Source organism: Chrysemys picta, chromosome 5 (genome assembly GCF_011386835.1).
Source record: "Chrysemys picta bellii isolate R12L10 chromosome 5, ASM1138683v2, whole genome shotgun sequence".
NCBI classification, from domain to species: domain Eukaryota; kingdom Metazoa; phylum Chordata; order Testudines; family Emydidae; genus Chrysemys; species Chrysemys picta.
In genome coordinates this window covers 141414400-141430694 of record NC_088795.1, presented here as the reverse complement: position 1 = coordinate 141430694, position 16295 = coordinate 141414400, and the positions used below count along the sequence as shown (strand labels likewise).

The 16295-nt window shown below is 47.0% G+C and overlaps 1 protein-coding gene across 3 annotated transcripts in view; it reads left to right on the top strand.

Annotated features, from left to right (window-relative positions):
* Window positions 1–16295, top strand: part of ADISSP (adipose secreted signaling protein) — a 165108-nt gene that overhangs the window by 101384 nt on the left and 47429 nt on the right. For all 3 annotated transcript variants that reach the window (XM_065597386.1, XM_065597385.1, XM_065597384.1), the window contains one exon: window positions 11157–11295. In XM_065597386.1, the coding sequence (XP_065453458.1) occupies window positions 11157–11295 (139 nt within the window). The remainder of the gene's footprint in view (window positions 1–11156; window positions 11296–16295) is intronic.

Below are 16295 nucleotides of genomic sequence, written 5' to 3'. Positions count from 1 at the left end.
CCAGAGGGAATGAACAGAACAGGGAATCATCAAGTGATCCAGCCCCTGTCGCCCATTCCCAGCCTCTGGTTCCTGGGACCAGTGCTATTCAACATATTCATAAAGCCCTGAGTTCTCTCCGCCCTGGGCTTTCCCAAGGCACTCCTCTTCTCGGTGCCCAGCAGTTAGACTGCCAGCTCTTTCCACTGTCTCATTTTGTGGCTTGTACAATGCCAGATACATCATGAATGATCTGGAAAAAGGGGTAAACAGTGAGGTTGCAAAATTTGCAGATGACATGAAATTACTCAATATAGTTAAGTCCCAAGCAGACTGCGAAGAGCTACAGAAGGATCTCACAAAACTGGGTGACTGGGGAACAAAGCGCCAGATGCAATTCAATATTGATAAATGCAAAGTAATGCACATTGGAAAACATAATCCCAACTCTACATATAAAATGATGGGGGTCTAAATTAGCTGTTACCACTAAAGAAAGAGATTTTGGAGTCATTGTGGATAGTTCTCGAAAACATCCACTCAACGTGCAGTGGCAATCAAAAAAGCGAACAGAATGTTAGGAACCATTAGGAAAGAGATGGATAGATAAGACAGAAAATATCATATTGCCTCTATATAAATCCCTGGTACACCCACACCATGAATACTGTGTGCAGTTCTGGACAGCACTCTCATAAAAGATATATTGGAATTGGAAAAGGTATAGAGAAGAGCAACAACAATTATCAGGGGTATAGAACAGCTTCGGTATGAGAAGAGATTACAAAGACTGGGACTGTTCATCTTATAAAAGAGATGACTAAGGGGGGATATGAGTGAGATCTATAAAATCATGACTGGTGTGGAGAAAGTGAAGAGGGAAGTGTTTGTTAGGGAAATGTTGGGGGGAGGGGGGAAGGATAGCTCAGTGGTTTGAGCATTGGTCTGTTAAACCCAGGGTTGCGAGTTCAATCCTTGAGGGGGCCATTTAGGGATCTGGGGCAAAAATCTGTCAGGGCATTGGTCCTGCTTTGAGCAGGGGGTTGGATTGGATTGGATTGGATTGGATGACCTCTTGAGGTTCCTTCCAGCCCTGATATTCTATGGTTATTTACCCCTTCACACAACACAAGAACCAGGGGTCACTGGATGAAATTAATAGGCTGCATGTTTAAGACAAACATAAGGCAGTACTTCTTCACACAATGCACAGTCAACCTGTGGAACTCATTGCGAGGAGATGTTGTGAAGGCCAAAAGTATAACTGGGTTCAAAAAAGAATTAGAGAAGTCCCAATTATTAGCCAAGATGTTCAGAGATGCAACCCCATGCTTTGGGTGTCCCTAAATCTTTGACTGCCAGAAGCTGAGACTGGATAACAGGGGGACCACTTGCTAATTGCCCTGGTCTGTTCATTTCCTCTGGAACATCTGCACCAGTCCCTGTTGGAACACAGGACTCTGAGCTACATGGACCATTGGTCTGACCACGTGTGGCTGTTTTTATGTTTGTTAACCCTCCCGTGAAAGGGAGGGATCCCTGCCCAATGGGAAAAGTGCCTACAACCCATGGGCTTGTTAGGGTGGGAACCAAGGAGCATGAAACATCAGTGACTAACTGATGATTGTTTATTTCCTCTTGTCTTTCTAGCCTTTATTTTTTTTCTCCTTGGAAACATTGTACTAAATCCCTGCTTCCACGAAGCGGATTAGCTTCTAGACAATGCTGTGATTGCACCTCAGGAAAGAGACTGCCGAACGTTTCATAGCGGCAGAAATCTGCTGCTGTCCATGCTCGATGCTGTCACGCTTAAAGGACCGGACCCTCGGGCGGTGTAAATCAGCGCAGCTCCTTTGAAGTCCATTGATTTACACTAGCTAATGATCTGGCCCAAAGTTCTCCGGCATTTTCTAGTCCAAAAGAGAACTCGGCTGGATTTCTATAGTCTGGAAAAGCGGCATAAAGGAAAAAGAAGAAGATTTCATATAGAGCTTTCAAACCCAGCTGCTCTGACTGGGGTCAGAATGACTTCACGCTGCAGTTATAATTTATTCCTCTGTTGCAAACTGGATAATGAGTTATTGGAAAAGGCTTTGGGCTCATGCTACAGGGCAAAGAATAGCAGTGTAGATGTTCCCACTTGGGTTACCCCCGGGCTCTGAGACCTGTTGGGGGGGATGGGTCTCAAAGCGCTGGGCCTGATCCCTGTCTTCATTGATGTTATTGGACAATTGCTCGCTGTCGTTGGTGGCACAGGCATGGGACCGCTGGGAAAAGGATTAGCGCTGCCTTGGTCCTAATGGAAAAGCAAACCAGTTAAATGCTTTTTGTGTGTGTTGGTTTTTAATTAGAGCAACAGGAATGTGTATAATTAAATATTAGACGAATGTGTTGATTTAACACTGGAGAAGCTGTCAGCTTAATAAACACATGGAGTAGAGAGGCCTGATAGGACTTTTAAACACCCAAACTCACTGGGGACTATAGTACACTTCTCTCTGCATGCCTAGGGCCCAGGAAATTGACTTCACCCTGTGCGTCTTTGGGCTGGTCTCTTAGCGCAGGTCTATGCTTAAAACATCTGCCAGTCTAGTGCCAGCGATCATAACTCCATGAACGGGAGGATATAAGGGGGTTGCCTGTGACATCAGGGGTCTGGAGAGCCTTTCCATATGTTCTTAATGTCAGTTACAGGGGTGATATTTACATATATTTATTTCTTATGACATTACCATGCTGGTGAAAGCCCTACTGTAAACGCAGTTATACTGGCACGAAGGTGCTTTTACCAATGTAGCTTATTTCACCGGTATGAGACTGACTGGCAAAAGCGCTCTGGTGTGCACCGTAACTCCGCTTGCAGGGTTTGCTGGCATAGCTACAACGTTTTTCTAGTGTAGAGAAGGCCTTTGTCTCTGCACCTCAGCTCCCCATCTCTGAAAAAGGGATAAGAATCCTTCCTTTGTCCACTATGTCTGTTTAGGTTGTAAGATCTTTGGGGCAGGGACTGTCTCTTGCTATATGTGTGTAGCAGCAGTTGGGCCCTGTCTCGGTCGTGGCCTTGAGGGTCTGCTGTATTGTTAATATATTTATAATCCATTTCAATTTAAGGCTTTCAGAGCTGCAAAGTTGGGGTTGGAAAACTTCAGGAGCAGCATGGTCTGGTGACTGGGGCCTGGGACCGAGACCAAGGCCCTGGTTTCTATTCCTGGTTCTGCTATGGATTGGCTGAGGCAAATTGCCTATCTTCTCCATGCCTCAGTTTCCCCATCTGAAAAGCAAGGATACTGATGGGGCCCAAAGTGTTTGGAGATGCACAAGCAACAGCAAAGTGCTGTTTAAAAAAAACAACTTTTTGCATTGGAATTAAAAACTGGAAACACTAGAACTGTTTAAAAAACAACAAGGAGTCTGGTGGCACCTTAAAGACTAACAGATTTATTTGGGCATAAGCTTTCGTGGGTAAAAACCTCACTTCTTCAGATGCACCAGACTCCTTGTTGTTTTTGTAGATACAGACTAACATGGCTACCCTGATACTAGAACTGTTTAAGATTTTTGGTTTTTATTTGTTTTGGGAGGGGTCTTAAATTGATCTTAAGCCTTTTTTTAAACACACTTAGAATCTCAGATCGAAAGGGCCACTTCAGTGAGACCCCAAATTACAGCTGCACAAGAACCAGGAAATCCTCTGCGTGAGGCCCCCAGCACCCGCAGTACAGGTCTACGTAGACTTAGGCTTGAAGAGTTAGCCTCGAATATATCTGTGCAATGAAGCCAAGTAACGGTCCCCATGATGCCCATAACTTACGCTCCCCTGACTCTTGTGTGATGATGATGGTGCATTAACGTAGCATGTTGCACTTCATTTCCATGGGTCTTCTCCTGAAAAGTAAAATTAATGCAAGAGGAAGGTATTTCAATAGGGCAGAATTGTCTGAACCTTAAACTGTGCAATACATTTATTTTTCAAATTAAAAAAAAAAAAAAGTGGCCCCTCTAGGCTGCGAGAGCAGGAGAAACTCCAGCTGACAGGGTGCACGATTTACATTTTTTTGGATAAACGAAGTCGTTACAGACAGTGGTGGATTTAGTGATAGTGGGGCCCTGTGCCCAGCTTCATTTCTGGGGCCCCTCCTCGGGACCCAGCCAAGAAAAAGAACATTCTCTCTTATCTCTCCCCGTTTTTCTTCATCTTCCTCCTAGATTATAAGTAATGGGAAGTAAATGAAAATGAAGTGAGGTACCTTGATTGGGGCAGGGTGTTGGGGTGCAGGAGGGGGTGTGAGGGTTAGGTTCTGGGAGGGAGTTTGGGTGCTGGGAGTGGGCTCTGGGCTGCAGCAGGGGCTTGGGATGCGGGAGGAGGTGCGGGGGTCAGGCTCTGGAAGGGAGTTTGGGTGCTGGGAGTGGGCTCTGGGCTGCAGCAGGGGCTTGGGATGCGGGAGGGGGTGCGGGGGTCAGGCTCTGGAAGGGAGTTTGGGTGCTGGGAGCGGGTTCTGGGCTGCGGCAGGGTGTTGGGGTGCCAGAGGGGGTGCGGGGTTGGAGTCTGGGAGGGAGTTTGGGTGCTGGGAGTGGGCTCTGGGCTGCAGCAGGGGCTTGGGATGTGGGAGGGGGTGCGGGGGTCAGGCTCTGGAAGGGAGTTTGGGTGCTGGGAGTGGGCTCTGGGCTGCAGCAGGGGCTTGGGACGTGGGAGGGGGTGTGGGGGTTAAGCTCTGGGAGGGAGTTTGGGTGCTGGGAGTGGGCTCTGGGCTGCAGCAGGGGCTTGGGATGTGGGAGGGGGTGTGGGGGACAGGCTCTGGTAGGGAGTTTGGGTACTGGGAGCGGGCTCTGGGCTGCGGCAGGGTGTTGGGGTGCAGGAGGGGGTGCGGCATTGGAGTCTGGGAGGGAGTTTGGGGCGGGCTCTGGGCTGGGGCAGGGGGTTGGGGGGCGGAAGGGGGTCAGGAGTGAGGTGCTTACCTCGGGCAGCGCAGCTCCCAAAGAGACGAGCACACACACCCCTCTGGCAGTGGCTCCTAGGCGGGAGTGGGTGGGGGCAGGGGATCTCCGTGCGCTGCCCGGGGTGAGGGCAGTGCGCAGAGCCACCTTTCCCTCTCCCCTCCCTCCCGCCCCGGCAGGGGCGAGCAGAGACGTGCCAACAGCTGGCGGTTTCTGGGAGCAGCGTGGGGCCACCAGCCATGGCATGCGGGCAGCCTGCCTGCCTGAGCCCTGCTGCGCTGCCGGCTGGGACTAGGGGGCAGGTGGTCAGATGAGATTTGTCCTGCATTTTGGGGGCCCCCTGTCGTTGGGGGCCCCATGCCACCTCCCGGTTTGTTTCATGGTAAATCTGTTCCTGATTACAGAACAGGCAACGTATCCAGGAAGTGTCATAATTAGACCTGTGCATTCTGACAAACATTCATACAGATCAGACAGATGGTGCGGGCAATGCAGTTTATAATATGGAAACAGCCACAATTAACCAGGGCAGAGGAGTGGTCATGTAACCCACCGAGGAGCATGTCACAGGACCCCTGTGTTCACCCTCAGAGGATGTGTTACAGCCCAATTTAGAGAGCACTGGCTCATCAGCTCAAGCTCTTAGGGAGGTCCTTGGTTCAGTCCCGTGTCAGCCGAGATGTTCATTGTCACATGGATTCAAGGGAGAGACACCCCATGGCAATTGGCATCTCGGGGCATGGCTACGTACAATCATAGAATATCAGAGTTGGAAGAGACCTCAGAAGGTCATCTAGTCCAACCCCCTGCTCAAAGCAGGACCAACACCAACTAAATCATCCCAGCCAGGGCTTTGTCAAGCCAGGCCTTAAAAACCTCTAAGGAAGGAGATTCTACCACCTCCCTAGGGAACCCATGCCAGTGCTTCACCACCCTCCTAGTGAAATAGTTTTTCCTAATATCCAACCTAGACCTCCCCCACTGCAACTTGAGACCATTACTTCTTGTTCTGTCATCTGCCACCAATGAGAACAGCCGAGCTCCTCCTCTTTGGAACCCCCCTTCAGGTAGTTGAAGGCTGCCATGAAATCCCCCCTCACTCTTCTCTTCTGCAGACTAAACAATCCCAGTTCCCTCAGCCTCTCCTCGTAAGTCATGTGCCCCAGCCCCCTCATCATTTTCGTTGCCCTCCGCTGGGCTTTCTCCAATTTGTCCATATCCTTTTGTAGTGGGGTGCCCAAAACTGGACACAGTACTCCAGATGTGGCCTCACCAGTGCTGAATAGAGGGGAATAATAATTTCCCTTGATCTGGTGGCAATGCTTCTACTAATGCAGCCCAATATGCCTTTAGCCTTCTTGGCAGCAAGGGCACACTGCTGACTCATATCCAGCTTCTCGTCCGCTGTAATCCCCAGGTCCTTTTCTGCAGAACTGCCGCTTAGCCACTCAGTCCCTAGTCTGTAGCTGTGCATGGGATTCTTCCGTCCTAAGTGCAGGACTCTGCACTTGTCCTTGTTGAACCTCATCAGATTTCTTTTAGCCCAATCCTCCAATTTGTCTAGGTCACTCTGGACCCTATCCCTACCCTCCAGCATATCTACCTCTCCCCCTAGCTTAGTGTCATCAGCGAACTTGCTGAGGGTGCAATCCATCCTATCATCCAGATCATTAATGAAGATGTTGAACAAAACTGGCCCCACGCCCAACCCCTGGGGCACTCCGCTTGATACCAGCTGCCAACTAGACATTGAGCCACCGATCACTGCCCATTGAGCCCGACGATCTAGCCAGCTTTCTATCCACCTTATAGTCCATTCATCCAATTCATACTTTTTTAACTTGCTGGCAAGAATACTGTGGGAGACCGTATCAAAACTTTGCTAAAGTCAAGATATATCATGTCCACCACTTTCCCCATATCCAGAGAGCCAGTTATCTCATCATAGAAGGCAATCAGGTTGATCAGGCATGTCTTGCCCTTGGTGAATCCATGTTACCTGTTCCTGATCACTTTCCTCTCCTCCACATGCTTCAAAATGGATTCCTTGAGGACCTGCTCCATGATTTCCAGGGACCGAGGTGAAGCTGACCGGTCTGTAGTTCTTCGGATTCTCCTTCTTCCCTTTTTTAAAGATGAGCACTATATTTGCCTTTTTCCAGTTGTCCGGGACCTCCCCCAATCACCACAAGTTTTCAAAGATAATGGCCAATGACTCTGCAATCACATCAGTCAACTCCCTCAGCACCCTTGGATGCATTAAATCTGGACCCATGGACTTGTGCATGTCCAGTTTTTCTAAATAGTTCTTAATCTGTTCTTTCACCACTGAGGGCAGCTCACCTCCTCCCCATACTGTGCTGCCCAGTGCAGCTGTCTGGGAGCTGACCTTGTCTGTGAAGACCGAGGCAAAAAAAGCATTGAGTACTTCAGATTTTTCCACATCGTCTGTCACTAGGTTGCCTCCCCCATTCAGTAAGGGGCCCACACTTTCCCTGACCACCTTCTTGTTGCTAACATACCTGTAGAAACCCTTCTTGTTACTCTTAACATCCCTTACTAGCTGCAACTCCAGTTGTGCCTTGGTCTTCCTGATTACACCCCTGCATGCTCGACCAATATTTTTATACTTCTCCCTAGTCATCTGTCCAAGTTTCCACTTCTTGTAAGCTTCCTTTTTGAATTTAAGCTCACTGAAGATTTCACTGTTAAGCCAAGCTGGTTGCCTGCCATATTTTTATTCTTTCTGCACATCAGGATGGTTTGTTCCTGTGCCCTCAATAAGGATTCTTTAAAATACAGGCAGCTCTCCTGGACTCCTTCCCCGCTCATATTAGCGCCCAGGAGATCCTGCCCATCAGTTCCTTGCCCAACCAGCTCCTGCTTAATGTGTCTGTGGCTGATCTGGATGTGGAGTGTCTGGTACAAGGAGGTGCCTCTTCTGTCCCTTGGCATCCTGTCACCCCCCTCCCCCCACCCCGAGCTCGTTGGGAAACTATTTTTTGGTGGAGTGAAAAAAATCTCAACAAAAGCAATTTTTTATCATTGTTGTTGAAAGCTTTTCTTTAGTGTTCCAAGTTTTCATCAAACCCCCATCTTGTTTTTTTGGCAGAGCGGATTGATTTTTAATGGCTGATTTTAATTGGCAGGCAGGAAACTATTTTAATCATTTTAATTCAGAGGGCTCTTGATAAATTGGAGAACTGAGCTACAGACAACAAAGTGAAAATCAGCAAAGACAAATGTAAGGTGCTACACCTAGGGAAGAACAACCAAATGCACAAATAAAGAATGGGGGGAAACTGGCTTGACAGCAGCACTGCCGAGAAGGATCTGGGAGTTGTGGTGGATCCCAACCTCAACATGAGTCAGCAATGCGATGCTGTTGCAAAAAAGACAAATGCAATTTAGGTTGCATTAACAGAGGCATAGCCTGCAAGTCACAGGAGGTGACAGTACCGTTCTACTTGGCGCTGGGGAGGCCTCAGCTGGAGAACTGTGTCCAATTTTAGTCACCAATGTATAGAAAGGATGGAGAGAAACTGGAAAGGATCCAGAGGTCAGTGACAAAGATGATCAAAGGGATGGGATGGAATGGAATGCAAGCTATATGCGCAATGGCTGAAGGAACTGGGTAAGTTTCGTTTGGAAAAGAGGGGACGTGATAGCAATCTTCAAACACTTGAAAGGTTGCCATAAAAAAGATGGAGAAAAGTGGCTCTCTCTCTTGCCACAGACGGCAGGACGAGAGGCGATGGGTTCAAATTACAGCACCGCAGATTGAGATTAAATCTCAGGACAAACTTCCTCACTGTCAGAACAGTAGGACAATGGAACAGATGCCTAGGGCGGTTGTGGAAGCTCCTTCACTGGAGGTTTTCAAAAGGAGGCTGGAGCCACCTGTCTTAGATGGTTTAGACGCAAGAAATCCTGCATCTTGGCAGGGCTTAGACTAGATGACCCTTGTGGTCCCTTCTCACCCTGTGGTTCTATGTTTTTCATTTGTACTTTTCAGTTATTTTCCTAAAGAAAGGTTGATTTTTTTAGATTGGTTGGTAGCCATTAAAACATGTTGATTTGCCACTAAATGGAACCTTTACACTAAACTTGGTGTTTCCTTTTGCTAACCAGGAGACTACACTATATGCATTGCTTATTTAAGCAGTTATTTAGCTTGACATACATTTATTCAGATTCTTAATTTTTAATATTTTATTATGTTAGGAAATGGTGAATTATGCCATTCTCATTTACTAGATGATTAATTTGCTTGTGATTGGTTCAGGCTCTGTTTGGATTGTCATTCAAATTGAATTTAAAATGCACAAAAACAGCATTTAATTTTTTAAAGTTAAATTACCTTAAATGAGCTGGTACCATAAGCAAAATTTTTTTATCAAAGCATGGTTTGCATTTAAAATAAACTGATTTATTAAACATAGGAAGTATTATCGGTAGAAGTAGTATATTGAATTGATTGCATTCAGTTATGTCTTTCAAGATTTTAGAACTAGTAGATCTCATCCCCTAACACCTTGTTTTGGTTCATAGATTGTAAGGGGAAAACAAACTTTTCTGCTTTTTCAACTCTGAACTGGTTTCTTAACTTTGAATGAACTAGTCATTGAACTGAACTGGATGAACAAACTGAAATGAAGAAAATATTCTTTCTGAACCCCCCAGAAGAGACTCCTACTATCAAAAGCTGGTTTAGCACTTCAGCAAACTGTGGTTCTGGGTCTTAGCCAGTGACTTCCACCAGTTCAGTGGTTTGACTTTCTTAACTTGGCAGCAAACATACTGATTAATATTTCTTTTTTGTGTTTAATTTAAATGATTTTAGTAGATTATTATAAGTTTAGGCCTTAACATAGGTTTTGAATTTCAAATTTAATTTTAAATACATTTATTTTTTTCAAATTAACCAGTATTTCATTTAAATAAAAAACCCCTTTTAAAACAACAACAACAACATTTTTTTATTTAAGAAAGAACCAATCGATTTCTGTTCCTGGTTTTTGAACACCAAAACCAAAATCCCAAAATTTACAGTTTAAAATAGAAAAATTTTGATTTTTGGTTGTGAAAACCCCAAAAACTGTTTTTTGGGGGTGTTGGCAAAAATATGAAACTTTTTTTTTGACTAAACCAGAATTTTTTTCATGTGAAAATTTCATGTCAAACAAAATACGTGGACTTCTTGATCAGCTCTGCCCTCCTCCCCTGCTTTTGGTGCCATGCCACTGACTTAGGGTGCTTAGGGACATAGGGGGTTGGATCAGGGCCTGGGTGCTGTGACTTTCCTAGTAGTGGAACCACAGTTTTCATGCCCTTCAAGTCTCCTGCACCCTGCTGTATCACCCCACCCCCACATTCCCTCTCCCAGCCGTGCAACCCCCCCACCCCAGCCAGGGAACATCAGTGGAGAATTATCCTGATAGCTGAGGAACCCATCCCAGCAGCAGATCAGCCTGGGGGCCTTTCCCTGCACCCCCACTAGACTCTGCCTGACGAGCACAATGAGAGCTGCCTTTTCTTTGCGGCCCGTCTGCAACAAGCTGGGACACGAAAGAGAAGCGCGTGCCCCACACTTGTTCTCTTTCTTTGGCCTCCAACCCAAGTCCCGAGCGACGCTTTGCCCTGGTACAGCGCCATTCGTCAGACACCCTCAAAGCATTGCGCCCACATTCGTGGAACTGTCCATCTCCAGTTTCCAGGTGGGGAAAGTGAGGCATGGAGCGACAAAGGCCACGCTGAGTTGGTGGAAGAATTGGGATGAAAACTCGGAGCTTCCGGCTCCCTGGTCCCTTGTTCTAATCATTTATTTTGGGTGGTGTCGTGGTTAAGGCACTGGACTGGGTGTCTGTAGATCTGACTTCTATTTCCTGCTCTGCCCTGTGTAACTGTGTACCTCAGTTTCCCTTCTGTGTGATGGCAGTAATAATCCTTCCCTTCTCCATCTTCCCTATTTAGATTTATAAACTCTCCAGGGCTGGGACCGTCTCTCACTAGGTATTTGTACAGCGCCTGGCCCAGTGAGGCCCTGATCTCAGTTGACTACGGTCACACAAAGAACTACAATGACCAGCCTGCCCCTCAAACTAGGCTTTGTTCCCGTGGATTCAGTTCCTTTCTCATTGGCACCTTGTTATTTTACTTCTGTGGTTGGTGTTGTTGCTGCAAAGTGTTCAATACGATGGCAAAGGTGACCCTGCAACCTGCGTTTCTTTCCCCCCTTCCAGGTAGGGTTTCTGAAGATACTGCACAAATACGAAATCACGTTTCTTCTGCCTCCCATTCAAAGGCTGGGGAAGGACGTCTGTGCCATTCCGCTTCCAAACGTGAACCTTAAAGTCATCAGCATCACGCCAGTGGCTGAAGGTAAGACCCGCTCTTCCGGCGCCCGCCTACGGATGTTCAGAAGGGCAAACGTGTTTACTTGAAGGTAGTTTTATTTGTATAGACCCTGTGATCCCCAGGTGCTCTGAATGTCTTTCTTTCCCTAATGCCCCCCGCATAATGACTTCGTAGAATGAGGGGGTATCAACATGTGACATGCCAGATGTAGGAAGGCATTAGGGGAGTGCACGCACTCAGCCAGCCGGGGACCGATTTCATCCTCCCAGTTGGGCAGCAGCTCCTTTAGGTGGCCAGAGCCTAGCAGCAGAAACCAGGGCTAGCAGTAGAATTCTTTTGAAGGTGTCGACCAGTATGTGGACAAGGGTGATCTAGAGTACTTGGATTTACAGAAAGCCTTTCACTAGGTCCCTCACCAACGGCTCTTAAGCAAAGTAAGCAGGCATGGGAGAAGAGGGAAGGTCCTCTCATGGATCAGTAACTGGTTGAAAGAAAACCAAAGGGTAGGAATAAATGGTCAGTTTTCAAAATGGAGAGAGGTAAATAATGGTGTCCCCCAGGGGTCTGTCCTGGGACTGGTCCTATTCAACATATTCATAATGATCTGGAAAAAGGAGTAAACAGTGAGGTGGCAAAATTTGCAGACGATACAAAATTGCTCGAGACAATTAAGTCCAAAGCTGACTGTAAAGAGTTATGCAGGGATCTGGCAAAACTAGGTGACTGGGAAACAAAATGGCAGATGAAATTCAGTGTTGATAAATGTAAAGTAATGCACCTTGGAAAAAAAATAATCCCCACTATACATACTAAATGATGGGGTCTAAATGAGCTGTTGCCACTCAAGAAAGATCTTGGAGTCACTGTGTAGTCAGAGTTCTCTGGAAACATCAGCTCAATGTGCAGCGGCAGTCAAAACGGCGAACGGACTGTTAGCATCATTAGGAAAGGGCTAGGTAATATGATAGAAAATATCATAATCCCTCTGTATAAGTCCATGGTACTCCCACACCTTGAATACTGTGTAATTCTGGTCATCTCATCCCCCCAAAAGATATATTAGAATTGGAAGAGGTACCTGTGACACTCTGCACCCCATATTCATCAGAGTGGTTTGATTGTGATATGATTATGGCATAATTAGGATGCATCTTATACAGAATGTGTGGTGAGGTGTCAATGGAAAAGTGATGGTTTGCTAATACGATTATCCTATTAGTATGAATGTCTCATTTTTGTATCCGGAGTTATGAATATTGACTCTGCATCTTTATTTCAAATGTGCTTGTCATGGGTAACACCCCCAAATCTTTACATCCGTTCTGCCGCACACTGTGAATGGTCTACTCGAGTTGAATGGCCCATCAGCAAAGACAATGGGCCATGGGGAAAGCTTATCTTCACCCGATGAACTGTCCTGGGGATGCTTCAGCCAGCCTATGGATACTGGCTGCCATGATTCATCGGGACATGCAAGGGCTTGTGACTAGATTGCAGGACACTGAACTCCTTTTTGGTACCTGTATTTTTCCACAAACTGGGCTGGGAGCTTGGCTTGGAACAAAAGGGGTTCCCGCCCTGTGGAATAAGCTATAAAAGGGGAAAGTGACGTCACCAAAGGGCCTCAGTCCCCACACAAAGACTGAACTGGGGGAAGTGCTGGTCCCAGGCAAGGAAGAAGGAAGCCTGCCTGTGTATGGAAGCTTGGTGGACGGTTTATACTATCTAACAGGGTGAGACACTGCTTGATTCAAATCCTATATAGTATATTAGGCTTATATTGAGTTTTAGTTTATTTGCTAGGTAATCTACTTTGATCCGTTTGCTATCCCTTATAATCACTTAAAATCTACCTTTCTGTCGTTAATGAATCTGTTTTATAGTTTATCTAAGACAGTGTGGTTTGAGTGATGTGCTTGGGGGAAATCTCAGCTCAGGAACAAGAGTCCGTGCACTCTAGAAGTGGTGGACAGGGTAATAATTCATATCCTGGTCAGGACGGTACAGCTGTGGGGTCCTAGGCTGTGGAGCTGGGGAGAAGCCTTCATGTAACTGCCGCTGGGTGTGTCCCTGCCTCCGTGAGTGTCTGTGTGAGCACGTCCCGGAGGCGATTGTAGCGTGTCTCAGCATCACGGGGTCAGAGGGAGCCCAGGCTGGGGAGGCAGAGGGCTCAGCGGTACCCCAGTTCCAGGTGACATCATGGGGGGAACCCGTCACAGTAACGAGAAGGGCAACAAAAATGATTAGGGGGATGGAACAGCTTCCAATGAGGAGAGATTCAAAAGACTGGGACTGTTCAGCTTAGAAAAGAGACGACTAAGGGGGGATATGATAGAGGTCTATGAAATCGTGATGGCATGTTTAAAACGGACATAAGGAAATATTTCTTCACACAATGCACAGTCAACCTGTGAAACTTGTTGCCAGGGGATATTGTGAAGGCTAAAAGTATAACTGGGTTCAAAAAAGAACTAGATGAGTTCATGGAGGATAGGTCCATCAGTGGCTATTAGCCAAAATGGGCAGGGATGCAATCCCATGCTCTGGGTATTCTTAAACCTACGACTGCCAGAATCTGGGATTGGACAACAGGGGCTGGATCACTTGATAGTTGCCCTGTTCTGTTCATTCCCTCTGGGGCACCTGGCATTGGCCACTGTCAGAACGCAGGATACTGGCTAGATGGTCCATTGGTCTGGCCCAGTATTGCCGTTCTTATGAGTAACCCAAAAGGATTCCCAGAATGTGCCCTTAAAACAGAGATGTTCCTGCCTTCCAGGGGCACATGGCTTCCCTGCCCTCAGCATGGTACACGGGCGCTGTGTGATAGAAGCCATTTAGCACTTGATTAGGTTGGCACCCATTGCAGCTCTCTGATGTGAATGTAACGTGATTGTAAAGTGACACCCCCTAGTGGCGGGTTCAAAGAGCGGATGAAAGTCTACTCCTGCTGGCAACCGGAGCCACTGCTTCGGCGCAAGTGGCAGATGTCTGCGCTGTGCTGCTGAAGGCCTGAGGTTCAAACCCTGCTGAGGGGGGTTTTAGATATTGCATGACAGCATTATGGGCAGAGTGGGGCATCCCAATGATAATTGCAGGGGCTGTCACATGGGATATCTGGGTTTCCTAGACCTGTGTTTATTGCAGCAGTGCCCGTAGGCGCCAGTTGTCACTGGGGTCCCTGCTGGGTCATGTGCTATATACACACGTCCTGAGACTTCCCTGCCCCAACGAGCTCACTAACCACGAGACCACTCTGCCTCCCAGTACCCCCTGCCCCACTCCTTCACTGGCTGATCCGGCTTCTGCATCTCATCTGGCCAGTGAAGCAGCAGTCCCAGGCTCCCAGTGAAATCCCGGACCGACCCTGGAGGCTGAAGGGACAGTAACGCAGAGGAACAGGGACAGCGTGGTGGGAAAGAGCCTCTTTGGATCAAAACTTCGCTCTTGATGTGTCTGTGCATTGAAGCGCAAGTGGTGCTTATTACCAGTGGCCAGTGAAGGGTTAATAAACCCTGGGGATTTTAGCACCCTGCTTTACTGCCTGAGATTTACCTCTCATTGTCCACCAGCTCCTCGGCCCCATTCCAGCCTGCAGCCCTCCTTAAAGGGCCAGCAGAGGATTCCTCTTGCATGTGGACGATTGTAGGGCGAGTTGGGCAGTTTCTGTGCTCCCCTTCTAGCCCCAGCAGAGGGAGCGTGGCTGAGGAAAGAGGGCGTGGCCAAGATGTCCCTCTGCTCTGGCTATTTCCCGGCTATCTGACTGGTATTTTGGGGCTGTGGACTAAATGGAATCTAAATTTGTCTAAACGGAATCCCAAGGAGAAAGTTTTCAGTTACAGGAGTAGTGCTTCCTGCAAAATGCTTTGAAAAATAAATTCATCTCTGTTCACCTAACAACCTGTCTCCTCCTGGCCTGGGTCATCAACAGCGTTTGAACCTGCGACCTTCTGAACAGCAGCACAGATGTTTCTATCACTTGAACTAAAGGAGTAACTATCAGCTGACAGCAATAGTAGGTAGTTATCCTCTATTGGACTAGCCACTAGAAGGGGACATGACACACATTGTTAGTGTGTTATGCTTGTTTGTGGTTTATAATATTTGAGGAACACAGTTGAATAAGAAAACACGACACAGGGTCAACTGTGTTCTTACCAAGAAAGGGATAAATCCTGTTTTCAAGATTTTAGGGCCAGTTCTGATCTTGGGGGCCCAGGTATAACCTTGGAGCAACTCCCAATGTGGGCAGATTTACACCGAGATCAGAATCTGACCCTCTTCACCCTCCTGTCCCTTTTGTTGTTTTGCACTATAAATACTTTTAATATGGTGAGAGAGAACGTTTGAAACTTACTGTAGCCCAATAACTAGATTTCACCCAGCGTTCTGTTTCATTAGCAGTTGAAGCCCATTGTGTTGAACCTATGCGAGTTTCTGCCATTGTAGGTTGACGCACATTTCCTCTTTGAAGTGAAGTCTGATTCTAGCATTAATTTGTTCCCAACTGCAGCGAAAATTCTGGAGGGTTGGGCCATATGATGGAAACCTGAGCAAGACAAACACAATCTTTTGTAGGTGTTCTTCGTAAGTATCAAGTTCTTGCATACAATGACAGCATGTTGCTCTGTTCACTGAGTCACAGTAGGCAGTAGGCGCTCCTCCCTGTGTGCTGACTTATCGCACGCTGCCCACACATCAACGTGGGAATAATAGTGAGCGTCCTTGAGTCTCTTGTGTCAGTCACTGGATGTGGGAGTGTATTTCTGCCTGTAGAAAAGGCATTTCTCCTCCAATTCTGTTGCTGATTTTAACCTTCGAATCTCATTCCACAAGTGGTGATCAGGAAACTCATTCTTTTTGAAAGAATAGAATCCTGTTGTGTGCCTTTGAAACTTTACACACCACTTTGTCTTTGCCACTAAAACTCAGGAGGAGGATGAAAACTATGGTGACTATTATTCTTAGTATGCATTCTGTTAGCCCCTAGAGGCTGCAGTCGGGGCCCCAGCTGTACAGCCATG